The following is a 16,546-nucleotide window of genomic DNA, read 5'->3' as shown; positions in this document are numbered from 1 at the left end:
TGGGAGGTCCTCTGATCAGTGAACCTTTGGTCCCAGGGTTTGAATGCATGCAGGAGAACGTGCCAGATGAGTTTAAACCCTTTTCATCTGAGGGGTTTGTGTCTCTGCCTGGAAACAAAACTCACAAGCATCCTGTGACAATACTAAAAGGCACTGCAGCATCACAGAGAGCCACTGTGGACTAACATTATTCAGTCCCTGTATACATCTCCAGTTTCCAGCATTTTTAGGAATTCATATCCCCAACCCTAACCCTTGGTCAAAAGGGTTGATTATGTGACAGACTGTTGTGTTACATTGTAACCCTGGTTCTCTGAGTGAAGAGATGGTCTTTCCACACGGTTACATATTCCACATACATGGGGACAAATCCCCATAGGGGCAGCTGACGAGGACACACTAAGTCTTGTCACTCAGAGAGCTGAGATTATGATGTCACCCATCATTCTGCCAGGTTGCAAGGCGAGCTCTGAAAGAATAGTCATCACTCATATAGAATATGTCTTTATTGTTTTTGTCACAGGTACAACAAAATTTAAAGTGCTCTTCAGCCAGTGCATCATTCATGAGTCTTTAGAAAAAATACAAATATAAACGCCAAACCAAGGTCCTCTCCTGTAAGAGCTGTAGTCTCAGAGGCCTCGTACGTCAGGCTAATTTGAGTCCAGATTTAAGGGGTCGACCAAGAGGCAGGTGTACAAATCTCAGAGGCAGCTCACCATCAGGCCCATGAGGATGTCTGGCCTTGTGTGATATGTGCATGTACCCTGCCTGCCTTCCTATTTCCCTCTGAAACAGACTCTAACCTTGGGGAACATTTTTATTCAAACAGTTTCTTGGAATATAATATGGACAAAGACAGACTAAGTGAAACCTCCTTTAGCACTTTCCCCATACCTCTGTGTCAATCTCGTCATCATCCAGGTGGTCCTGGTAGGACGTCTGGCCCGGGTTACTGACTTTATCCAGCAGCTCTATTGCCAGAGTCCGACTGAGGGGCTGAGAGACAAACGGGTGCTGGGGGGACAGAAAGACTGTGTCAAGTACTTTTTTTTAAATAAAATATTTTTATTGAATGTTTCACTTTTTACAAGGACAACAACAATCACAAACAAAAAGAGAACGAGTAAGGTGCAGGGTAGTGGCAAAACATCTTCCAATACAGTTCAATGACAGGCCACTACACCGAATTACTCTTCATGGTCTAGACTATACATCAGCATGTTTCCAAATGCAAATAAATATACAATTAACAAAAGACTCATACATGTCAAATGAAATAGAACTGTTATGGCACTGGCATCAGGTGTCAGGGGTCAGGTGTCAGGGAATGAGTGTAAGGTGAAAGGAGTTCAGTTGTCAAAATTTTTACTATCATCATCATCATCATCATCGTCATCATGTCACTTTGTTATTACCTGCAATAGTTTGTCAGCAGCAGGTCGTTTCTTGGGGTTCTTGGTCAGAGCGAATTTTACAAACTGATGGAAGTTTCCAGTCCTGAAGAAACACAACCAAAAACTCACAGAAGAAACCAGCTAGTCATGAAAACATTGAATCTGAGCTTTAGCTCTTTCTTTTTAATGATTTCATCCCATAAATGACTTTAATATTTAGGAAATGACCAAAGAGCATGAGACAGATGATCTGATAAATGTTCATTAATGGTTCCACTGTTGATTTACTGTTGATTTACTGTTCCACTGTTGATTTACTGTTGACTTACTGTTCCACTGTTGATCTACTTTTCCACTGTTGATTTACTGTTCTACTGTTGATTTACTGTTCTACTGTTAATTTACTGTTCCACTGTTGATTTACTGTTCCACTGTTGATTTACTGTTGATTTACTGTTCTACTGTTGATTTACTGTTCCACTGTTGATTTGCTGTTGATTTACTGTTCCACTGTTGATCTACTTTTCCACTGTTGACTTACTGTTCCACTGTTGATCTACTTTTCCACTGTTGATTTACTGTTCTACTGTTGATTTACTGTTCTACTGTTAATTTACTGTTCCACTGTTGATTTACTGTTCCACTGTTGATTTACTGTTCCACTGTTGATTTACTGTTGATTTACTGTTCTACTGTTGATTTACTGTTCCACTGTTGATTTACTGTTGATTTACTGTTCCACTGTTGATTTACTGTTCCACTGTTGATTTGCTGTTGATTTACTGTTCCACTGTTGATTTACTGTCGATTTACTGTTCTACTGTTGTTTTACTGTTGATTTACTGTTCTACTGTTGATTTACTGTTGATTTATTGTTCTACTGTTGATTTACTGTTCCACTGTTGATTTACTGTTCCACTGTTAATTTACTGTTGATTTGCTGTTCCACTGTTGATTTACTCTTCCATTGTTGATTTACTGTTTTCTGTTCCACTAGAGATTTAATGTTGGCTTGATCTCTCCACTCCGTTACATATTCCATATGTACGGGATATGACCTCCGCTGCTTGTCAAGGTACTTGGATATTCCATCATGCCATCATCCCACCTCCCACCTCTGGCTCCTGGCAGCTGTGCCCGGCGTATTGCTCGCGTCTCGTGATCTGACGCGCTCGGTGGGGTAGCTACACACCGTGCACCTGGTCTGGGCGAGCCGGAGGTCTCTGGCTTCCGGCCTAGGCCGCGTCCTCTCCCTGGCGTATTGCCCGTGGCTCGCGGGCTGATGCGCTCGGCGGCGAACGTCTCTCCCGGTTCAAGCACTCTCCTGCTCCCCGGCATATTGCTTGCGGCTCGTGAGCTGACGCGCTTGGCGGGATACACATTGTACACCTGGTCTCGGCGAGCCTGGTGGCGTCTTCTGCCCGGCGTATTGCCCGTGGCTTGCGGGCTAACGTGCTCGGTGGCGAACGCCTCTCCCAGTTCAAGCACTCTCCCTCCCATCCCCTCATGAGAATACAGCCCTCACAGCGGCCAGCACGCAGAGTACACTTTAAAAAAAAATAATAAGAGAGCTGCGGTGCTACCGGCTAGCAGGTAAACAGGAAGTGGGAAAACTGGGAGAATGGTGGCAGCTTCGGAGGGGAGGAGGGAGTATCTAGGAGCCCGGCAGGCTCCACTGCCTCCTCTTCAGCCTATGGCGGTCTGGCCTCTGCTTAGCTCCTTCCCGCCCCCGGCTTTGGGGTTAGGCAGGGAGGAAGAAGAAGCCGAGGAAGAGGACGTGGATGTGGAAACCGTCTTTTCCTCTGATGACAACGACCTCTCTTGTGCACAGCACACAGGGAGCAAAGTAACAAGAGGGGAGTTGGCCCACCAGTTTGAGGAGGTGATTAACAGGGCTTCCGGGGATCTGGGTGTTGCCCTCCCTGAGAACCCACATCTTCTAGGTTTGATGAGGGTATGGAGGTGCACCCTGAAGCAACCCAGGTGCCCCTCCTACCTGACTTTAAAGAGCTGCTGTGTCAGCAGCTCCAGTCTCCAGCTGCTACCCACAGGTGGTCTGTGGCATGTCGCCGTTTTTCCAACGTGCATGACAGAGACCAGTTGTGGTGCTTGTGAGCCACTTCCCTCAGTGGGCCGAGCCTTCACTCCACTAGTTTCTCCCTCCAGCTCCATCCTCGGTAATGCCACCTGCTCTAGCAAGAACTGCAGGGTTATGGAGTGTCTGCTCACTAAGCTACATAAGGCTGTGGCGGTGCAGACTCGGTTGGCCAATACCGGGGCTATTTTGGCACTTTACCTCAGCGACTTGTCTCATCAAGTTCAGGCGGACACCAGCGTAGGTGAGGAGCTGCAGAGGGCCTCCTCATGCCTCTCCTCATTTGTGAAGGAGCAGGCTGAGACAGCAGGCAATGCCTTAGCTTCCTTCTGGGTGGACAGGCGCCACCTGTGGCTGTCTCAGTCCCAGCTTCAACAGGGGGATAGAGACTGCCTGCTTTAGATGCCGGTGGACCCCACTGCGATGTTTGGGTCCCACGCTACTGCCTTGATACAGCAGGCTCGGAGAGCCACCGCTGTGCGAAGGAGGTCTCAGGTGGATTGGCCAGGCGCGTCACGGGCTCGGGGAGGCCAAGACCGTCTCGGCCACAGCCAGCACCAGAAGCCTCGACATGGGGTCAAGGGGACCTTAGACTCCAGTTGGAGGCTTCCCGGCAGCGCAGGTACCGCCGACAGGGCAGAGGGAGAGGACTCAGAGTTGAGCTCAGAGTTCCCCCAGGTGCCCCCCCGCCCTCTCCAGCCCATTTCTGGATGTCAGGTATCAACAGGTATCTCTGGCCCCTGCGATGCTGGTTCCTGACAGTCCCCAGGGCAGGGTGATACAGGCAGTCACTGCAGGAGACTGGTTTGCTATCATAGACCTCAAAGATGTGTACTTCCAGGGGAAGGGGGTCACTGGCGGTTCCTGTGGTTCGGGTTTGCAGGCAGGATGTACAAGTTTTGGGTGCTGCCATTCGGCATTTCTCTGGCACTACGAACCTTCACTAGCTGTATGGATGCGGCCCTCTCCCCCCTGAGGCAGGGAGGGATCAGGATCCTAAACTACCTTGACGAATGTCTGGTCTGTGCAGTCTCGGAGGAGCAGTGCTCAGAGGTCCCACAAATCAAAGTGGTGGTCTCGCGGAGGCTTCACAGGGCCCTCTGGTGGTGGAGGGTCCCAGCAAACATCAAGCTGGACCGAGCCCTGGGTCTAGGGATCTATCGCCAACTAGTGTACACAGACGCATCCTCTTTGGGGTGGGGCGCCGTACATGAAGGCCGTGGTGTCAATGGTGTCTGGACCGGCCGGTGGCTGTGTCAGCACTTAAATGTCCTAGAGCTGAGGGCGGTTCTCCTCGCTCTAGGACATTGCACAGTGACGGCCGCTTACATCAACAGACTGGGGGGCTTCGGCTCCCCTGCCCTGTGCAAGCTTGCAACCATCCTGTGGCAGTGGGCTCACCCATACTTCCCGCACCGGAGGGACCTGCTCTCCCAGGCGAACTGAGCCCTGTTCCACCCCTTTCCAGAGGGGCTCAGGCTGGTGGCCTGGCCCCTGAGAGGGACAGGCTGGTGTGTGTCTCACCAGGTGGCCCCTTATTTGGCCACAGGTCAGGAGATCCTGTGGTTCTTGAAGTCCCAGGCACAGAGGGCCGCTGTAACACTGCAAGGGTTGGTGGCAGCAATCAAGGCAGTGCGCATCGGGGAATTTGCACTGAGTACGGAGGACTGTGTGCTCATTTCCCAGTTTCTTCGAGGGGCCCAGCGACTTACTGTGCATACCGCCGGACCCTTCAGCGTTCCCCCTTCGAACCTCTTGGGGGTGCTGACCTCAAATGGCTTTCCATGAAAACCGCCTTTCTGCTCGCCGTCACTTCAGCTAGAAGGGTGAGTGAACTCTATGCCTTGTCGGTGCATGGTGACTGCTGTCGGTTTTCCCCAGACGGCTCGAGTGTGGCTCTCCGCCCCAACCAAGCTTTCCTGCCTAAGGTCCTGACTGAGTTCCACCTGGCTCAGTCAGTCGAGCTTCAGTCTCTCTCCTCGCCTAGCGCTGGCGAGGTGGTTGAGCAGAGCCAGTCTGCACTATGCCCGGCCAGGGCCTTGACGGCGTACATTCGGCGTACTCAGGCAGTCCGAAAGTCCGATCAGCTTTTTGTGTGCTACAACCATGGGCATTTGGGCAGGCCTCTGTCAAAATCCAGGCTGTCACACTGGGTTGCGGACAGGATCCGACAGGCTTATGCGCTGTCGGGTATGCCTGTTCCACCAGGGGTCCGGGCACACTCCACTCGGGGTGTGGCTGCCTCATGGGCCTTGTGGCAGAGGGCTTCCCTCGCTTCCATATGCTCCGCCGCCATGTGGTCGTCTCAGTCAACCTTTACTAGGTTCTACCAGTTGAATGTGGACACCAGCCCCTCCTTTGGGGAGCATGTGCTGGGCGTGGCCCAACGGTAGGCATTCTGTCTCCCCCTCAGCCTTGCGTCTTGCGGGCTGATTGAGCGGCTGCTCCGTGAACAGGCTGTCCTTTGCGTCTTGCGGGGCCCTTGCCTGTCCCCCTCGGGTCAGCCTTCCACAGCATCCCCTTCCCTCCCATGGCCGGCCCTAGCACCTTGCAGGGCCTACTCCGGGGAGTTGTATATAGTGTACATTTGTAAATAATTCGTTTGTTGCACATGGGATTGTGGGTTGCACCGTCTCCTCACGGGGTGTCTTAAAGATCTACCCCGTACATATGGAATATGTAACGGAGTGGAGAGATAGTCTTGAGACAAGACTGAGTGAAGAGACTATCTCTCCAATCCTTGGGCCACTCGGAGACACGTTTTGCTCAAACTATCAGCGATTACACACCGGCACAGGTGCTTTATAACTACGCAATGGGGCATGACCAGGCAAGCCTGTGTGTCTTAAAGAAATATCCAAGTACCGTGACAAGCAGTGGGGGTCATATCCTGTACATATGGAATATGTAACAGAGTGGAGAGATAGTCTCTTCACTCAGTAACAATGTAACCATATATTCTATTGTTGATTTACCGTTCCACTGTTGATTTACTGTTCCACTGTTGATTTACTGTTGATTTACTACTGATTTACTGTTCCACTGTTGATTTACTGTTGATTAACTGTTCCACTGTTGATTTACTGTTGATTTACTACTGATTTACTGTTCCACTGTTGATTTACTGTTGATTTACTGTTCCACTGTTGATTTACTGTTCTACTGTTGATTTACTGTTCCACTGTAGATTTACTGTTCCACTGTTGATTTACTGTTGATTTACCTATCCACTGTTGATTTACTGTTGATTTACTGTTCTACTGTTTATTTACAGTTTTACTATTGATTTACTGTTTTACTACTGATTTACTGTTTTACTGTTCCACTGTAGATTTAATGTTCTATTGTTGATTTAATGTTCTATTGTTGATTTAATGTTCTAGCATTGATTTACAGTTCCTCTGTTGATAAACTGTTGATTTACTGTTCCACTGTTGATTTGCTGTTTTAGTGTTCCACTAGAGATTTAATGTTGTATTGCTGATTTAATTTTCTAGTGTTGATTTAATGTTCCACTGTTGATTTACTGTCCCACTAGAGATATAATGTTGAATTGCTGATTTAATGTTCTATGGTTGATTTACTTTTCCACTTTTGATTAAATGTTCCAGGAGTAATGTGCAGTGCATCACTCTTTCAGTGCAGGGCTGAGTTGACTGGGATGTAAAGATCCAGTTGGTCTAAAACCACCATCAGTCTGCTGCTCACGTCGCTGCTCAGCTATCTTTAGCTCCAGTGGACATTCAAAGAGAATATTCTCCTTATTAGCATTAACAGCACCTGGTTCACTGGCATTAATTATTCAGCGACTGCTTGATTGGATGCATAAATATTACATCACTGTTTGTATGGATGGATGGATGGATATGTACTCACCATTTTACCTTGTCTTTCAGTTTGGGTGGCTGAAAGTTACTTTTGGTCATGAGTAGCAGAGCTCTGAGACAGAGACATTGATAATCAGTTAAGGACGAGTTGAGGCTCATTAAGTTTCCGGATTTGATGATACAACTTAAATCGTAATCCTCATTATTCTCCAGTCAGCTGTCACCCAGCAAAAAGGACTGCAGCAGCATAACATATACAGCAGACAAACACATTATTATCACCCTGAACACATGTAGCTGTGGCTTGTTTCCTGTTTGTTTCTCTACAGTCAGATGCTCACTGTTTACATCAGCAGCCTCTTTGGCTCATCGCTCCCTTCTGAATCAAAGCTCCAAGCAGAGCAGTGACAGTGTGTGCACATACACACACTATAGATAAAAGCAACTCCTCAGGATTTTCCTTGGATGTGAAAATAATTTTGCATTTGCATTGTTGCTGACTGACCCTAAACCTCACACAAACGCACACACACCTCATTGGGTGGAGGTCAAACATGGGCGGCTGCAGCTCTGCCAGCTCGATCGCAGTGATACCAACTGCCCAGATGTCACACAGCTGGTTGTATCCACCCTTCCTCTCCACCGCTGCCACTTCTGGTGCCATCCTGCAACAACACATGTCTCAAGTCAGACTTGTCCAATCACAGAGCCAGGCCTGCTGCCAGTCATCACAAAACAACAAATCACTGACTGAATAAATGCAGCAGAAAGTCCTGGTAATGAAAATATCATGATATCAATATCCTCATACTGTGAAAACAAAATGGTGGGTGATGAAGCTGCAGACAGCTGACCTCAGCGTTGGTTTGAAGACAGCTGACAGGAAAAAGACAAAAGGTCGTACCAGTACGGAGTCCCGATGAAGGATTTCCTCTTAGCAAGAGTCATGGTGATCTGAGCCGACACACCAAAGTCCGCTGACAACACACACACACACACACACACATACACACACACACACAGAGTCAGGTGTCGAATCAACAATTTGTTTAATTTCCTGTTCAATGACTCCTGTGTGAATTGAGCTTCTGTCACTCTTTGATTTGATTCTCTTCATGGATTCAATAGCCACAACAAACATGAACTGACACCAGCGCAACGTAAACATGTCACATTGAGACTAAAGAGAGAGAGAGTGTGTGGGTGTGTGTGACAAATAAGGTTTGTTTCATTTTTTGACATTAGAAATGAAATTATTGACAGTCTCATGACACTAATGATGACTCATCATTACATCACAGCTCATCATTAAGAAGCCACACCTCTCTACCTGTAGGTGCTGATGACATCACAGACCTGACAGGAGGGTGAGACTTACCTAGTTTGACATATCCATTGTCAGTTAGCAGGACGTTCGCACCCTGCAGACAAAAGACACACACAACAGTCAAGCAATCAATAATTTCTCTATTTGTATAGTGTCAATTCACAACAAAAGTCATCTCATGGCACGCTCCATATTGAGCAGGTCTAAACCAAACTCCTTGATTAATTAAAGGCTGCCAGCTGGGTCAAACTGTCACAGCAACACTTAAAGCTGACATGCTGGAAATAATCATCAATGAGTAATCATCTGTAATCATCAATAGATATTCATCAATAATATCAATAAATAATCATCAATAATCACCAATAAATTATCATCAATAAAACACTATTGCTCACTTTAATGTCTCTGTGCATTTTTCCTCTGCCATGCAGGTAGAAGAGTCCCTGTAGAACAAACAGGACATTATCATCAGAACCAGAATCAGAACTTCCTTTATTTGTCCTGCAAACAGGGAAATGTGTTTATGACAGAATAGTTCAATATCACAATCAACAACAGTAACAGGAAGAAATAAACAATATAATGAAGTGGTAAGAAGCAGAAACAGACTCATAAAGAATATTGAACAATATGAACATGAAAATGAATTAACAAATATTAAATATAAGTATGAAAATAGTCCAGTAAGTGTGAACAATTAGAAATGAGTTTTAATTGCACAGTAAACAAGTGAAGGACCTGCGGTACCTCTCCTTCACACACTTGGACCTGCGGTACCTCTCCTTCACATACTTGGACTTGTAGTACCTCTCCCACCACCTGCTCCGGGCCTTCTTGATAAGTTTATCCAGTATCTTCCTGTCTGCTGCTGCTCCAGCAGACTACTCCATATAAAATGGCTGATGCCACCACAGATTCATAAGAAGTTGTCAGAGTGCCCCCTGCACTCCAAATCTGATTATCTGATTGGACGTTACCTGCAGTGTTTCCCGGAGAACATAAGCGATCTGGGACTCTGTGAGTGGTCCAGTTACTGAAAGACAGACAGAATGAGTTATGAGACACCACATGCAGCTATATTGGAACCCAACTCTCTCACCCAGTGCACCTGCAGTGGTCTATCTATATTTCTGTAAATCTTGATGCCTCTCTCTGTCTATTACTAATGATCTTGTGTGTCCTGCCCTCTTCCAGGTCAGCAGGGTGGACAGGAGGTTGTGTGGCTTGGGCACCGCTTGGTGATGCCTCATCTTGCGCAGTCGTCTCCTGGATCCACACACTTTACATGTAATTTGTATCAGGCTCTCTGTTAATGTAACTTGTAAAATGTGATTTGTTGCTCTTTTCTGTACATGTGACAGCTATTTCATGTCTGTCTGTCCTGAGAGAAGGATCCCTCCTCTGTGGCTCTTCCTGAGGTTTCTTCCATTGTTCTTTTACCCTGTTAAAAGGATTTTTTTTTCCATCAACATGGCAAGTTTTTCCTCTCTCAAGTTGAGGGTCTAAGGACAGAGGATGTTAACTGTACAGATTGTAAAGCCCATTGAAGCAATGTGATTGCAATTTTGGGCTATATAAATAACACTGATTGATTTGATTTGATTTGAGTGCATGCTGGGACACATTGGTCCAGCAGGTGAGCAGGGTCAGTAAGGGACCTGTGGTGTATGAAAATATGTTGTCAAATTTTTCTCTGAGATGGAGACATTTCATCGATGCCTCCTTGCAGTGTTACAGGTGAAAATATTGTCAGGTGACATGCAGAGAGGGGGCGGGGCTCCACATCAGCCTGACTCTGTGTGTGTGTGTGTGTGTGAGAACAAACAGAGGTGTGAGGCATTTAGAGTGAAACTGTTGATTCAGTCGTTATCTGCCTGCAGGGAGTCTGGCTGTGGTGTTCTCGCCACCCTCGCTCTCTGCGGGGAGCAGAGCATTATATCGCGGGGAGGCATCGCCCCCGGTCACCCTCGTCGTCGACATGAGGTTTAATGATGGTGAGCGGCTGAGCGGTTGCTGTTCCACCACTCATTAATCCTTGCTGATGACACCCCCAGCTCTCAGCACTGCTGTAACTTAACTAGACCAGGCCTTAACGAGCAGGGACATGAAGGCAATGTGGACGTTGTCATGGTGACAGGGACAGCTGAGGGCGGATGGAGAGTTAAAGGTTTAAAGATGGCTGCCCCAGCCTGAATGCACTCATTACTTAACAGTTCAAATGTTTAGCAAAGCAGCAGGAAGTTCAGCTGAAGATGATAAAGTCTGAGACAGTGTGGGTGTCAGTCCAAAATGTTGATCGAGCTGACCCAAGAGAGATTTATTGATATTGTAGTGGAACCACAAGGTCCATGACACTGAAGCCATCCAGCACCCAGTGAAAGAAAAGAAGGAAAGCAAAGGAAGAAAAAAGTGAAGAAGATACAGTAACGTCAATGTGATGAAGTGAAATTAATAGTTTAATGCATCATAATTACTGTTCACAGATGTTTTTTCTTCTTCTTGCAGTCTGATTGGTATCAAGAAGGGGAGTTTGGTTTGGACTTGCTCAATATGGAACGTGTCATGAGATGACTTTTGTTGTGACAAGAGGTGGACACATGATGTGACTGTGATGCCTCACTGTGTCCTCAAGCTGAAGTCACTTTGAAGACTTTTATATTGTTTTCCATCTTATTTTCATAAAAGCTGCTCTGAAGACGATGCGGTTATCTGTTATAAACACTGTTTGTGTTTGTTGTATTGTCCTATCAAATAAACATGGACATAAGTAAACAGATACAGTATGTTAATGAGAAGAACAGCTGCCATCAGTGATATTAAAACAGTTCAGGATCAAATCAAATGATCAATAACAGCTCAACAAAGTTCATCACTCAGGATTAATAAGTATTTATTACACCTCATGAATAAGAATCATATTGATCCACTGCTCTGTGCTCAAACATCCGTCTTCATGTGATGCGTTGCTGTGGTCACTTGGTTGAGTCATATGACAGGAGGCTGCTGCTCAGTTTAAAGGATGAAGAATATGAGAATATGAAGGAGTTCTCTGACTCGTTATTGTCAGTACGATCAGTACTTGTGTGTTGAACGCTTGAACTGAGCAGATGTTTTTCTTCTTCAGCTCATCCTCAATTCATCCTCAGCTTTTTCCTGGGAGTCATCCTCAACACGGAGAAGACAGAATCTGACCAGCTGACAAACATTAATAATAAAATTACATTAATTGTATTACAACTGTTCTACCTGTGTGTGTGTGTGTGTGTGTGTGTGTGTGTGTGTGTGTGTGTGTGTGTGTCTCACTGTGGTAGATGTCCTGCAGTGATCCTCCTCCACAGAACTCCATACAGATCCACAACTTCTCCCTGCTGCACACACACACACACCCACACACGCACGCACGCACGCACACACCGACACAGACACAGACACACACACACACACACAGTGTGAGATGGGCTGCTTGTCGGCACATTCTGATTGGCTGGAATCACGCGGACTGTTGGTAACAGTTACCGGAGGTAGCTGCCATAGTAGGTCACAATGTTGGAGTGTTTACAGTCCTTCATCATGAGAATCTCCTGCTGCACCACAGCAAAGTCCTCACCTGACACACACACACACACACACACAATCACCTTCATTATCATCATCATCATCATCACCTTCATCACCACCTTCATCACCACCTTCATCACCATCATCACCATCATCATTGCTGACAGACTGGAGCTGTTTCTGTTATTTTGTCCATGGCAGAGTCTGTTCATGGTGTCAGAGCTGAGAATAAAACAAGGCTTGCAGAGAACAAAGATTCTTTGTTGCTGCTGCAGGTTCAGGCCTCATTAGAGCCCAATGCTCGTCCTCCAGCTGATCAGAATAATAAAGATGTCTCATTAAACAGACCAGAGGTCTCACTCTGCCGACAAACACCATCAGATGAGAAGTCTCACTCTGCTGCTGAAAATGTTCTGTGATCAGTCTGTTATGATCTCAGATCTGTCTGCAATGAGCTCAGATCAGTCTGTAATGATCTCAGATCAGTCTGTTATGATCTCAGATCAGTCTGTTATGATCTCAGATCAGTCCGTAATGATCTCAGATCAGTCTGTAATGATCTCAGATCAGTCCGTAATGATCTCAGATCTGTCCGCAATGAGCTCAGATCAGTCTGTAATGATCTCAGATCAGTCCGTAATGATCTCAGATCAGTCTGTTATGATCTCAGATCTGTCTGTTATGATCTCAGATCTGTCTGTAATGATCTCAGATCAGTCTATCATGATCTCACAGAGTCTGTAATGATCTCAGATCAGTCTGTAATGATCTCAGATCTGTCTGTTATCATCTCTGAAGCCTGCAGTAAGCGTTTAGTTACTAAAGCTTCATATAAACATCATGATACACTGATCAACTGCAGAATAATCAACAACTGATCAATATTCACACACACACACAAAGCTGGAACACCTGCTGACTGCTGCAGTTTGATTAATGAGGAGGAGGATGAAGATGATGAAGATGCATCTTCTGTCAAGTTAAATGTTGGGTATATTGAAATTCACCCCTGTCCGCCTGCTCCTCCATCTGTCCTATCATCTCACCAGGACGTCAACACAACAACTGCTGTGTGATGTCCTTTTCAAAATAGAAGACTGATGAATGTCACATGTCCATCACATGTGTTGTTCATTTGATTCTTACCAGGCTCGAGTTTGATGACTTTGATGGCAGCCAGGTCTCCAGTGCTGACACTCCTCGCCTGAGAGACAGACAGATCCATTTATTAAACGTTAATGACAACTGTTACCTGCTACGATACAAATTCAATTAAATTAAACTTGAACTTGAGCAACACACTCACTCACACACACACACACACACACACACACACACACACACACACACACACACACACACACACACACACACTCTGCTCTGAAGGTGTGAAAGCCCAGAGGACACATCAATTGATCGATGCTGCTTGTGTGTGTGTGTATTGGTTCAACATAGTTAAGTTCTTGACAAAACTGATCAATAAGATGATTTTTCAAATCAAATCAGGTCTTTACATTCAACTGTAGGTGGGCAGTTCATAATAATAACAATAAACAATACTAATATCAATAATAATTATCATAAATTATCAACTGTTCTCACAGAGCGTACTCAGAAGTTTGGTTTTACTGAATATTATTTAAGCTGAGCATTTTTATTGAAAAACAGATACAGGAAGTGACCAACAATGTTCTGGTTTCATGACGTTTCACATAACAAATCTGATATTTTTTAGAGCTTTTACAATTTTGTCTTATTTACTTACCGTTTGATAAGTGATAAACAACAGGATGATAAACAAGGAGTCTCCTCATGTTCTGAATGTGTGTGTCTCTGACTTCCCTTCGGTTTGCAGTGGGACTGAAGGTGACAGTGAACTTGTCTGCAGGGATCTGAGGACCTGAGTGAAGACAGGCTGCCACTGACCCCCCCCCACACAGACACACACACACACACACTCCCCCCGCCTCCGTCCTCCCCCACTCTGTCCTGACCTCCATCATCCTGCCACTTCAGCACTTTGACACCACACTTATATTCACACCTCAGAAAGTGAACACACTGCTGCAGTCTCACTGAGTGTTAATTAAAACACAGCTCATGATTATCACCCCCAACCACCCCACCCCCTCTGACACCCCCGACCCCTGCGGAAGGTGATGCAGAAGTGTCCGTCCTGTTGGTCGATATGAGCTGATGGAGCTTGAGGACAAAGATCAATAACCTCTGATGGGGCGTGGTTTAGTCTGATGCTAACAATGCTAATGAAACGCGCACACACACACACACACACACACACACGCACACACGCACACACACACACACACACACACACACACACAGCAGGGTAGGATCGTGGGAAACACAGGTATTGATCAGTGGAGGTGAGGGGGCGGAGTGAGTGTGTGTGTTGAATCATGAGCAGCTCACAATCTGGCAGACGGCAGCTGCCCAAGAGCCTCTGAGCAACAGCCAAGTTATCTGTGTGAAGTTTTAAACTGATAATCCCACTGCATCTCATTCAGTCATGACACTGATGGCCCTCTGAGGGTAAAGTCGGTGCAGTTCTACTGTACAGTCACTGCACATTTACTGTAGAGTCACTGCATATCTTCTATTGCAGTGTCACTGCATATGCGCTGTAGAACGATTGCACATCTTCAACTACAAATGGACAGCAAATTAACTAAAAAAAACAATGATGATGCTAAATGCAGTGTAAACAATAACACCGGACAGACATTTGTTTATATTTATCATTATGTCTTTACTGTATGTGTTTATGTGTGAGCAGGAAGGACACACTCAGAACATCTATATGATGAAATGTACATGAATATCTAACAGAAATAAGAGCTGGGACAAAGGTCTCACACACAGACACACACACACACACATACACAGACACACACACACAGACACACACACACAGACTTAGATGTTATTGCACATGTGTTTGTGCACTGATGTAACTTCCTGTTCCTGTGGGAACCACGTCTCTCTTCGATCTGATCCAGTTCCATCTCAATGAATTAAACATGAGGTTACATGATGTGTGACATCTGATTGGCTGACGATAGCCCTTTTCACACAGAGATGCTAGTTCGCCAATTCCCTGCTATTAGACGTTCAACCCTAACCTTAAAGAGGCGTGACAGTACACGTCATGATGATGACCTTTATGTTTTTTCAAAGTGTATCTAAACCCGAGGACAGTTTATAATCATATGGATGCTGTTATAATGTGTAGTGATTGAGATACTAACCCACCAAACATCCTGAAAAGTGACAACGTTATGTTTCTCACTCTAAATGACATTATTACATAATTGCCATCAGTAAACTGGACACTGTCTGACTCTGTCGCTGTGGGGACGGAGGGCCGACCGGCACTGTGACAACAGTAACTACAATAACACAACAGTGAAGGACACAAACACCCAGTGAGCTAAAGTTTTTTGCTGTTTTCTGGCAGAAATGTGATGAAGAGTCGGTAGGACAGGTGGGAGAACAGACAGGAGGACAGACAGGAGGACAGACACTTCTCCAGGTATAACTGCGGTATTTATTTCCTCTTATAGGTTGCCAAAGACATTTACAGTTACTACGTTACTGTAGTTTGGTCCTGTAACGTTGCTTTGTGGGACATTTCTCTGTATTTAGTTGAGTGAAGGACCGGTGCAGTTATCAGACCGACACGCAGCAGTGCCGGCTAATTCATTCTCAGTTCGCCAATACTTCACCTCTTGTACTACCTCCAGAGGCGGATCAGCGCCGGAGCTATTTCACCCCTCACCGCCTCTGAGACTTTCACACAGAAGTGGAGGCAGAGAATTAGCACAGGATCCCGGCTTTTAAGTGGCAGTGTGAAAGGGGCTGATGAGTTTCAGTTTGAACTTAAAGTCAGATCAATAACAAACTGATCATTCACTAACAGAACCTCCAACATCTGGATCAATTAGCTACTGAAGAACCACCAGGTGTGTCACACTGAGTAAGAACAGAATCTGCTCAGATACCAGCTGATGATCAATATCAGAGGACTCTGATCAGGTTCATTGTCATAGAAACCAGTGACCTCACTGACAGGAAGTACATACCAAGGTTTCTCATTGGTATTGATGTACTCCTCCTCCTCTTGTACTCCCCCCATTCTCCTCCTCCCATCCTCCTCATCGTTGTTGTCCTCCTCCTCCTCTCCCCTCTCCCTTCTCCCTCATCTTCCTCCCCCATCCTCTTACCCCTTCTCCTCCTCCTCACGTCTCTCTGCAGCGCTGCACTCTTGCAGCAGCAGCTGATCTCTGACCTGTTTAACATTCAGCAGCTCTTCATCGTGTCA

General features: G+C 45.9%; 1 protein-coding gene across 2 annotated transcripts in view; it reads right to left on the bottom strand.

The window, feature by feature from the left end:
- LOC119015271 (mitogen-activated protein kinase kinase kinase kinase 3-like) overlaps positions 1-16,546 on the bottom strand; it is a 41,585-nt gene that overhangs the window by 16,090 nt on the left and 8,949 nt on the right. For both annotated transcript variants that reach the window (XM_037091175.1, XM_037091139.1), the window contains exons 2-12: positions 13,354-13,411; positions 12,166-12,256; positions 11,953-12,017; positions 9,627-9,682; positions 9,045-9,092; positions 8,698-8,740; positions 8,224-8,296; positions 7,853-7,984; positions 7,369-7,431; positions 1,419-1,500; positions 898-1,017 (exon numbers count right to left, since the gene is read on the bottom strand). In XM_037091175.1, coding sequence (XP_036947070.1) covers positions 898-1,017; positions 1,419-1,500; positions 7,369-7,431; positions 7,853-7,984; positions 8,224-8,296; positions 8,698-8,740; positions 9,045-9,092; positions 9,627-9,682; positions 11,953-12,017; positions 12,166-12,256; positions 13,354-13,411 — 831 coding nt within the window. The remainder of the gene's footprint in view (positions 1-897; positions 1,018-1,418; positions 1,501-7,368; positions 7,432-7,852; positions 7,985-8,223; positions 8,297-8,697; positions 8,741-9,044; positions 9,093-9,626; positions 9,683-11,952; positions 12,018-12,165; positions 12,257-13,353; positions 13,412-16,546) is intronic.

The sequence above is a fragment of the Acanthopagrus latus genome, chromosome 1, assembly GCF_904848185.1.
Source record: "Acanthopagrus latus isolate v.2019 chromosome 1, fAcaLat1.1, whole genome shotgun sequence".
NCBI classification, from domain to species: Eukaryota; Metazoa; Chordata; class Actinopteri; order Spariformes; family Sparidae; genus Acanthopagrus; species Acanthopagrus latus.
The sequence above is the reverse complement of the archived record's forward strand: the minus strand, read 5'-3'. Positions and strand labels throughout refer to the sequence as shown.